Below are 10,166 nucleotides of genomic sequence, written 5' to 3' on the forward strand. Positions count from 1 at the left end.
CAGCACAGGGAGCTACAGTCAATACCTTGTAATAAACTATAGTGGAAAAGAATATGAAAAGGAATGCATTTATATATGTGACTGAATCACTATTGCTGTACACCAGAAATTAACACAACATTGTAAACTGACTATATTTTAATAAAAATTTTTTTAAATTTTTTAAAAAAGATTAAAGAAAACACACACAGTGCAGGCTGGAAGCAGGAACTTCCGGACACAGGGTGCAGAGGCCCCCCAAGCTCTCACGCTCCCCAGGCACAGAGGGGTGCCTCCCCCCGGGAACCACAGAAATCCAACCTGTGCTCTGCTCCCAGAGAGAACGCCCCGACTTCTCTTTTCAACTCTCACCTGCCCTCATCTTCTTTGGTTTCATGGATTGAAATCTTTTTATTCCTTTACTTCTATTCTTTGGGGTTTGGGGTGAGAGAGGAGACAGACACTGTGTTCTGTGCAGCTTGTTTAAATGGAAAACTACACGTTGTTTTAGATTCCTGCTTTTTGCTAGTAACCAATGACCCAGAAGACTAGCTACAGATGAGCCCACACGGGAACATCCAAAAGCAGATGAAACCTAGGCCAGCAACCCAGGGGAGAGGCTACTGGACCAAGAGAGAGAACAGTCCCGCGGCCACCTCCCAAGCGTGTGGCCTCGGAGGCTCTGACCCTCCATTTCTCAATCACTAAATGGGAGAAATGAAACACTCTCTTACCCCAAGCCTGCAAAACTTGTGAGGGCCAAATGAGGTTCCAGATGGGACATGATTTATAAAATCAGTGCATATTAACTAGCACGCAGAGGGCCAAGGGTTGGCTGGGAGGCTGCGGCCCACCCCGCACCCAAGCCTCCTGGGCCCGCCTGGACTGCACTTCCACCGACCACCAAACCCCCAGTCCCATGGCTCACGCCGGGGCCCTGGGGCTGTGGGCACAGGGCCCAGCCATGAGGAACTCAGAGCACACCCCGTACACCCTCCTCTAGGACCCTGAGGGAGGCTCAAGTCCCTTCCAGACTTGAGAGACCTTGGCGAGCACCCACTGTGGCAGGAGGGAACTGGGTCCAACGCAGGGAAGGGAGCCCCCAGGACAAGGTCGCCGCGACCTCCTGTGTCTTGGCCCACGGCTGCCCCAGCCTCCGTTGCAGTTTCTAACAGCGAGCCTAGAACCTCGCCCTCCGCGACCTCCTCCCTTGAAGCCCGCCCCTTGGGCGAGGTTAGATCTTAAACCTCTGTGCGTCCCCAAGCCTGACGCGGAGCAGGAAACTGCACCGAGCCCGCTGCCCAGAAGCTAAACCACGAGAGCATTCCCTCCCGCGCTCCGGGCCCACGTGGGCAGAAGCGGGGCGCTGGCGCCAGCACCTCGGGACAGGTGCAGGAGGAGCGGGGAGAGCAGCGCCCGAGTGACGGCGCACTCCCCACAGCCTGGCTGCCCCTCGCCTCAGCCCTGATCTGATAAAGGTGTCTCTGGGCTCGGAGCTTGCCGAGCACCAGGCCTGCAAAGCACAACAGAAACACTGAACGAGGAGGGGGCCCGTTCCTGCCTCCAATACAGACTGCACCCTCAACCCTCACAGGCCCCTGTCAACGTTTCTCCACTGGCTCAGAATTCAGAGGAAAGGAGGCTGGGCTTCAATGGTTGGCACCCGTGGACCCCTACCAGCCAGACCCAGATTCCACAGAAAACGTCTTCAAAGTGATTTGAAACCAGCAATTTCTGCATGGGAAGCTGTGTACCACAAGTCTCTGAGGCTGTTGTTATAAACCAAAACTAGGAGGAGGGTGCAGCTCAGTGGTAGAGTGCATGCTCAGCGTGCATGAGGTCCTTGGTCCCACCCCCAGTAACTCCATTAAAGTAAGATTCATTACAAAGGGAAAAAAACCCCTAAAACTAAAGACCTCAGTGCAAAACACTCTGTGCATATGAGCAGGACGACGGGTGAGAACTTGAACTCTGTACCACCAAGTACACTGGAGGGCACCAGCCTTGAGGCTGTCCGCTGGAGCACGGTGGCAACTGTCTCTAACTTCAGGCTCTGCTCCTACGACTTCCCGGGGAGAAATGAGGTCTCTCATCCCAAGAGGAGCCTGCTGGAGTGTGAACCCCCAAACAGGGTGCTTTTGGTGGTAACAGCCTGGGTGCATCTTGGGACCCCAGAGGCAGCATCACTGGTGAACATTCATATCTGATTTCAGATCACAGCCCTCGTCTGTTGTCTCCCCACAGGACGCTCTTCTTCTCTGAATCGTCCAGCAGCATGAGCTGGACGCTAGCTATCTGTCCAGCGGGAAAGTAATAAAATGACACATCCTCGGTCAGAGCTCAGAACTCGCAAGAGAGAGAACCACAAAACCACACAATTGCAGTGCTGTCGGCAACTGGTATAAAAAAGAAATACAGAGTGGGGGCGGGAGGGAGAGGTTACGTCTGGGACTGGTCAGGGAGGGCTCCATGGCGGAGGCAGCGTCACCAGGTGACAAAGAAGCGGACGCAAGAAAGAGTGAGGCTGGCTTGTGGCACAGCACCGACCAGGCTGTGCCCGGAGGGAAAACGCAAACTCGAATCAGCGCTGTGTTTGTGGGGGACGTGGAAACGCACCCTAGGCCAAAAGAGACACGGGATTGTCCCCCACTGAGGCCCCAGTCGGCTCTGCTCTGATCAGCCACCCGCATGGGGACAGGGAAGGGGCCGTAAACACAGGACAGGCCACTTACCCAGCATCAGATAGCTTGGGGCTTTCCACAAAGTACATGCATTCTTTCTTCTTGATGTTTTTAGGAATCCACGAACTCAGGTTTCCTTGCTGAGGATGAAAAGGGCACCTGGAGACCCTCAGGCAGTTGGAGCAACGCTATCCCAAAGCTCATGTCCCACGCCTCTCAGACCTGCCTGTGCACCCTGACACAGCTCGGGGGTCTTTTCAGAGATGGGGACGGAGCCCTCCCCCACCACCTGCCAGAAGCCCGCAGGTGGGGACCCCGGAAGGAGGCGTGACCCTGGGGAATCACTCCCTCCTGGGCCCTGGGATTTTCATAGCCCTTTACAGGTTATACTGTGACATTCCAGCATCTCTCCAACACAGATCTGCCGAGGGCTCTCCACGAAGCCAGCCCAGGACCTAGCTGGTGCCCCGCACCTTCCCTGTCAGATGAAGGATGTGAAGTGCGGGCTTTCCAGGAGGGCCTCCAGGACCCCTGGACTTGCCCAGCACTCTGGAATCAGACCAAGGACAGGAGTGGCCCCCGGGGCACAGACCCGGCTGCCTAGTGCTCCCTCCGAGTCCCCCTCCCAAAGCCTCCCTGGGCTGGAGCCCCTGGCTCTGTCCTCCCCGGTCACTGACTGCCCCACCAGGGCTCCAGCACACCCAGCGACCCTGAACCTACCTTGTCACAGTTGCCGAAGAGGAACTGCGACCTCTTGCTCTTGCAGAGGCTGCTGTTGCTCCGCCGGAGGTGGGGGGCCATGCCCCCGTTGACGACCTTCCTGGGCTGCCCCCCGAAGCCCTCCTCCTGCCTGGAGCCAGCCGTCCTCCGCGTCGACGGCTCCATGCCAACGGCCCTGCTCCAGCTCCACAGCTCCCGCTCCCTCTGGACGGGCTTTTCTCCAGCTTTCGAGGCTGAGAGGTCTGGAGGCAGGCCACGGGGACCACTGCAAGGGGCTGGGGGGATGAGGCACGTGTTCCCTCATGGGTAGCCCGTCCACGTGTCCATCTGCACAATTTCCTGACTGCCTGAGCTCGGTCCCCATCGGGCACTGGGCAGTCGAGGCACTGGCACATCCCAGGGGCCCAGGAGCCATTCATAACAGGACAACTCAAGTCACTGTGATGCACCAGAGAAAGAGCGCCAGCCCCACCCCACCACTCCCAGATGCCTGGCAACGCCCACGAGCCCAAGGATGGGGCAGGGGGTCGGGGTAGGGGGGGACTGCCTGGTCGTCACACATGGTGCACATTCTGGGGTCCAAGCCTCATGTGTCCAGACATTCATTCACTTATTTTGTTTTCCAAAAAAGATGGGGAGGGGCACGGCTCTCTGCTCTGAGACACAGGCCCTCGAAACACAACAGGTCTCCGTTTCTCCAGCCCTTCCCTCTGGCTCTGACCTGCTCTCCATCACCGGGGCCCCAGGAAGCAGCAGTTTACAAATGGGAGAAGACAAACACGTGTAAACCCCACAGGCCTTCCCTGGAGCCATGGGTGCCCATGGGTGCCCATGGGTGACATCCCGTGACGTCGCCCTTGATGTCACCCCATGTCACCAAAGGTACCATCCAGGGAGGCAGCCCCCCAACCCCTGCTCCAAGGGTGTGAACGGGGCCGCCTGGCCAGAGAGCAGATCACAAGGTCTCCCCCACCCCCACCCTGGAGCCCTTTCTGGCCACATCCTCTTCCCACACGTGACAGTGACTGCCGGACAGTCTTTTCTCTGCCCGCTGTTGGGGCCCAGCGTAGCTGGCCCCAAAACATGACTCAAAGGCGTACTGATTATCTTAAAGTTACTTCAGAAACGGCCGACACAAGAGGGACCCCTGCCCCTCCTCTCCGTCTCCCTAAAAGCAGGAAACTAACCCCCCATGTGTAAGGACATAGAAGGACACCCTGTCGCCAGAGACAGGGATTCAGGCCGAGAAGCCTGGGCAAACCGCCCTCGTGACGCCTTTCCTTGGCGGCCCCGAGCCCAGACCGCTCAGATGCTTCAGTCATCGGGCACGCAAAACCCAATGTCAGCTGCTGTTTCTTTGTCTAAAAAGTATAAAGCTGCTCCTTTGGCCACATTTTAGGGTTCACTTCTGTGGGGCCTCCAGGCACACGAATTCAAATTCAGGCTTCTTTTTCTCCTGTTAACCTGTCTTGTGTCAATTTTACGATTAGTCCAGCCACCAGAACCCAAGAGGGCTGGAGGGGGAAGTTCCCCACCCCCGCCCCCACAGCATCGTCCAGCTGCAATACGTGGTCACCGCGCACCAGGAGGATGCAGGGGACTCGTCGGGAAGGGAGGCGCCCGCCCAGCTCTCACCGGGTCCACCGGGCCCACCTGGCCCACCTGGCCCACACTCTTCAGGGCCACTCAGTTCAGTGCTGGGCCTTGGGGTTGAGTCACCTGGTCGCTGGCACTCAGGGCTCAGGCCACCCCTCCTCTGTGCCCTCGCTCCTCCCCCTGGGCTCCTCCCTCCCCGCTTGCCCCTGTGCCAGGGTCCCCCCAGATGCCCACACCAGCTCAGAGGAAGGGAGCTAAACCTCCCTCACATGAAGCGCCAGGATAACACAGAGCGCTGGCAGCAGGACCGGGTGCTGGAGCCACAAACACCCGCAGAAGGGGAGGCAGCTCTGGAGCTGAGCACGAGGCAGAGCCGGAAGAGTCCGGTGGGCAGGGGCCCTGGAAAAAGCCTCCCCGACCGTGGACAGACAGGAGTCTCCTGAGAGAAGAGCTAAGTGGTCACCAGCAGGGTGCTGGTAGAAACGTGACTAAAGGCCATTCTGCTGAAATCTCAGATGGAAAGGAGGACAGTGTGATTGGAAACTGGAGGAAAAACAGTCGTGTTATAAAGGGGCAAAGAGCGTGGCCAAATGGTTCCACATACTGGTGTTTTGTGGAAGAGAGAACTTGTAAATGACGAAAGTGGAATCTGGTTGAGGAAACAGCTAGCCAAAGATGCACATACAGACTGGCTTCTCCTGAAAGCTCCCAGTGCAATGCAGGGAGAGAGAGAGGGCTTAAAGACGGAACTGTTCATCAAAAAGGATGCAGAATTTAGAGATCTGGGCGGCCTATCGACACTGAAAGCGGTGAGAAAGCTCGTGCAGGAGAGAGGATGGGGGGGCAGCCGTACTTGGTAACGATGCAGGGGTGGCTGGTCATCTCAGGAAGCTGGGAGCCCTTCATCCAGCTGGGGGAACGCACCGGTCATCTCAACAGAAGCCGGGACCCATGTCCACACAATAGAAGACTGAGCCTGAGGCATTTCGGAGATCAGGGGCTGCCCTGCCCCGGGAGGGCGTGTGGGACAGAATGATTTCAAAGGAGGGGTCGCAGCTGCCATGCACCCCTCCCATCTTGGGCTCAGCTCCCCAACCCTCCCCACCCATGTCCCCCTGTCCAACAGTCTAGGCCCTGGGACAGTCCAGAAACCCAGGGCTGACCATGAGCTTACAGAGTCCCCCACCCAACCTTTCCTAGGGTTCTTCTCCCCTAAATCGTATCATCAGTTGCTCTCTTCACAAATCATCGAGAAGCAGATTTGTCCCCGTTTCACAGCTGAAATTTTCCACAAGCAGTTAGTATGGGTGTGTTGAGAAAACTCTAAAAGTAAGTGACTTCCGGGGGTGAGGGGGCGGATCTACAACATAGGCCTGAATACACAAGTCACACCACACGCACACCTATAGACATCACCTAGCAGGATCCTCGAGGGGCCCGTGACGGTGCTGCTACAGAGTGAGGGGCATGAGCAGGAGCAACGAGTGACCTCCAAATCAGGACCAGAGGGGCTCAGGAAGACAAGGCTCCTCCTGGTACCCTGCCCACCCCAGCCCAGAAGACTTACCAGGAGATAGAAGCCCCGGCTGGCCAGGCACACTGGACTGTGTGTGTGGGGCTGGCCTGGGCACACTGGCTGCGGCTGGATGTGCACCCCTCTCTCTACTTCTCTAAACCCTGTAGCTGCTCTGGCTCCAGCATCCTCTGAAATCCTAGCTGTGAAAGCATTTTCCAGACTATAAATAGCCACATGCGGGTGAGGGGAGAAGGAAGTAGCAGCCACAGAAGCGGGCCATGAGGTCTTGGGGGGTAGGTGGAGTTCAGAGCAAGAGCCTGAAATGGCCAAGTCCCTGAGCTCCCCACGACCGGGCTCGGCGCTCTGGTCAGACCGCACCCAGCCCTGTCGCGGCGCCGCGGCGCAGCCCGGCGGATGCCCGCACCCTGCTGCGTGAGTCCCTGCGCTCCGCGCCACCACAGACCGGCTGCACCCACGCACCCGGCACCCGAGCCCGCGCCCACCCCTCTGCGTCCCGGCTCACCCAGACCCGCGAGCCCGCATTCGCCCCGGAGCCCCAGCCGCGCCCCAGCTCCCGCCCCCCAGCCTGCGCTCTGCTTGTGCCCGCTGCCCGACCCGCAGCCCTGCCCACCGGCGCACCCTCCGCTCCAGCGCCGCCCGCCGCCTCGTCGCCGCACGTCCTCCATCCCCGGCGCGCGTACCTGCTCCGAGAGGTGCCCGCGCCCGCGCGTCACCCGCGCCGCTGCGCAGGACGGCCGCCCTGGCCCCGCGGGGCCGCCCGCATCTCGGGCCAACGGCGCCCCGCAATGCGCTCTGCGTCATGGCTCCGGGGAGCGCAGCCCGCCGCGTCCCGCACCCGCGGCTGGAACCAGACACTCTCACCGAAGCCGGCGCGGGCCGACCTCCCGAGCGCCCCCACCTCCCGCCGCGAGCTGTGGGTCCGCCTCCCAGGGGATACCTCCTCCCAGGGGGCTACGGAGAGCGCCTGCCCCGTGCAGCGATTCTCCGCGGGAAGGGCCGGAGCTGGGCAGGGGTTGTGTCAGCGGGGGCGGGAGACCCCGTGGGCCTGGGGCCTGGGGAGCTACTTCCCCCAGCGGCGGGCCGGTGCCCTCGCCATCTTCCTGGGGGACCCAAGGCCAGGAGACCATGCCGGGTAAGGCAGGACTAAAAGGGGCAGGAGGAGCGGGAAAGATGTGACCACACAGCATCACCCTGGCAGGTGCTGGCCACTGGGCCCCACAATGCCTGATTTCGACCCTCCTGGCTGGAGGACTGAGGACTGAGTTCTGACTCCTGAAAACCTGTTCTCAGTTTTCCCTAAAGGTCCAAACTCCCTGGCCACAACTCTCTCACCCTGCAAAGGCTCTCTGCCCTCTCCTTCCAGGCTGCCAGCCCACAGTGCCCCACAGCCACTCCTGGGCCCCCAGGGAAGTGAACAGGGTCCCGTTGCCTCTCTGATACCGAGGCCCAGAGGCTGCCAACTGACCCCTCATTTCCTCCCCTGAGTGCACTGACCAAGTGTCCAGACACCTGCCCAGAGCACCCTCCTCTGGAGTGCCCTTTGCCCCCACCTGCCCCTGCTCTCTGCTAGGAGCCAGCTGGCAGCGCCACAGGTCCACCGGCCAAAGGGTGGCCCCGGCGTCATTCCCCCACTATTGGGAGGTCTCTGAGCAGCTTGGGAAAAGTGTGAGACCCATCAGAGCCGCTTGTACAGCCCTGGTTTGTTTTGTTTTTTCAAAACACTATGATACACGTGAAGGTAGCTGGAGCCTCTCCTCCAAAGCGGTTGGCAGCATGGAATTAAAGAACAGCAACGTGGGACTCGTGCCCCGGCTCCAGCCCGCAGGCCCGCACGCTGCAGGGCACAGCCCCCGCCCAGCCCTGCTGCGTTCTCCGGGCCCAGCAAGCAGTGAGTGGCCGCCCAGGAGTGAGCCTGCCGCAAGCGGCATCTGAGACCCCAGTGAACAGGCAAAGGAAGCGGAGACCCACCCGTGTCCGTGGCTGGTTGTGGGCAGCTGTGTCCAGACTCTCACCCAGTGCTCCTTCCCTGATGCCCTCTGGCCCGAGAGCCATCTCATTGACGGAAAGCGTACGGGGTACAGTTAATATTTCACAAGACAGCAGTAACTGCAGATCCGTCCGATGGACAGGCACGGACGGGCTGGCTTTTGTTTCTAAGTATCCCAGGGCCTCCATGGGAACATCGCTTGAGGTGAAGTATTTCATGAATCAGGCTTCTGATGAAACATCTGTACCCACACTGTCCCCATGGGGCTCCTTCCCTTCTAAAGAACCACATGTTTCACAAGAAGGCCACATTCTATCTGTTGGACACCCTGCAAGAGCCATTCTGAAGGCTTCCCGTCAGAACAGAAAGCAGGAACCAGCAGCAGAGACAGCAAGTGCCGACCTGGATGGACGGTCGTTTCAAGCTCAGAGAAGGGAAGGCAAGGCTGAGGACTGCGTCATAGTGCGGACAGCGTGTCCAGGATACAAAGCCCCCAGCCCTGGCCGCAACAGAAGGCCACAATCCCTGAAAAAGACAGAGATCTGATCCGTGAGCATGGCCACTCTGGTCATGAAGAATACACCAGAGCAGAGAAGCCAGGTTGCCGGCTCCTCGGAGAAGAATGAAGGGAGGCAGGGAGGGCCTGAGGGATGGAGGGTGCGGCCAACATGGCCAGAGCCTAGAGCAGGGGCTGCAGACGTCTTCTGTGTAGGGCCAGAGGGTAACTAGTTCAGGCTTTGCAGGTGACGGTCTCTGCTGGAGCTACTCAGCTCTGCCCATGCAGCCAGAAGGCAGCCACGGGCAAAACATCAGTGAGCGGGTTGGCCGTGTGCCGATAAAACTTTATTCACGAGAACAGGCAGTGGCTGGATCTGGCCAGTGGGCTGTGCGTTGCTGACCCCTGGTCTAGAGAGAGGACCAAGAGAAGTGGGCTCCGGGCCGGGGAACAACGTTGTTGTCCTTCATCACTTCACTTCCGAGGTCAGCAGATGACCTGCATTCCAGAAGCATCTTATCATAAAGGACTGCCCACAGGAGCAAGTGGCCATGGTGGTGCTGCACAGGGGTGTGAAGACTGTGGCCGCCCTAGTGCCACGGGCCTGCCCAGAAAGCTGGGCCAGGTGGCCCATTCATTCTACAGCAACCATGGGGAGAACAAAGCTGGAAATGACCCCACGTCTGAACAATCTCTCAGGACACTGAGTAAAATGAATAAACACAGGCCGTTCTTCTCTGCTACAAGTCCATTCTGTGGTTTGCTGCAGAGTCCATCCGTCCTGACCACTCTGTGCACTGGCCAGGGTCACCTGGCAGGGGAGGAATGGGGAGGGCAGGGAGGCCCGTTCACTTAGCAGGTTCCCCCCTGCCACATGTCAGGCTCCCCATGTCTGTTTGCAGTCCTCATGACCCAGTGTGGCAGGAAACCTCCTCACTCCCCAGAGATGATGGAGTGGGGACTCCGGGACCTGCCAGGGCTGGTATGTGAATGCCTCTGCAGACCCTGCATGCATCTCGGTCAGCCAGCCCACAGTCGTTTCCTGAAGCCTCACCACAGGCAGGCCGTCTAGGGGCTGGGGCTCTGGGAAAAGGAGGTGCTCAGACCCACAGTCCAGGGGAAGAACAACAGAGACCACCTCAGGTCATGATAAACACTGAGGAGTCAGGG

General features: G+C 59.1%; 1 protein-coding gene across 6 annotated transcripts in view; it reads right to left on the reverse strand.

Moving 5' to 3' along the window:
- Window positions 1-8,765, reverse strand: part of TRPM2 (transient receptor potential cation channel subfamily M member 2) — a 50,256-nt gene extending 41,491 nt beyond the window's left edge. The window contains exons 1-3 of one of the 6 annotated variants that reach the window (XM_032493371.1): window positions 7,194-8,765; window positions 3,381-3,655; window positions 2,712-2,800 (exon numbers count right to left, since the gene is read on the reverse strand). In XM_032493371.1, coding sequence (XP_032349262.1) covers window positions 2,712-2,800; window positions 3,381-3,655; window positions 7,194-7,314 — 485 coding nt within the window. In that variant the 5' untranslated portion in view covers window positions 7,315-8,765. Of the gene's footprint in view, window positions 1-2,711; window positions 2,801-3,380; window positions 3,656-5,829; window positions 6,036-6,543; window positions 7,082-7,131 lie in introns of those variants that run through there. The other 5 variants (XM_032493564.1, XM_032493326.1, XM_032493493.1 and 2 more) reach the window with 5 other exon arrangements.
- Between the last annotated feature and the right edge of the window lie 1,401 nt (window positions 8,766-10,166).

The sequence above is a fragment of the Camelus ferus genome, chromosome 1 (genome assembly GCF_009834535.1).
Source record: "Camelus ferus isolate YT-003-E chromosome 1, BCGSAC_Cfer_1.0, whole genome shotgun sequence".
Classification (NCBI taxonomy): Eukaryota; Metazoa; Chordata; class Mammalia; order Artiodactyla; family Camelidae; genus Camelus; species Camelus ferus.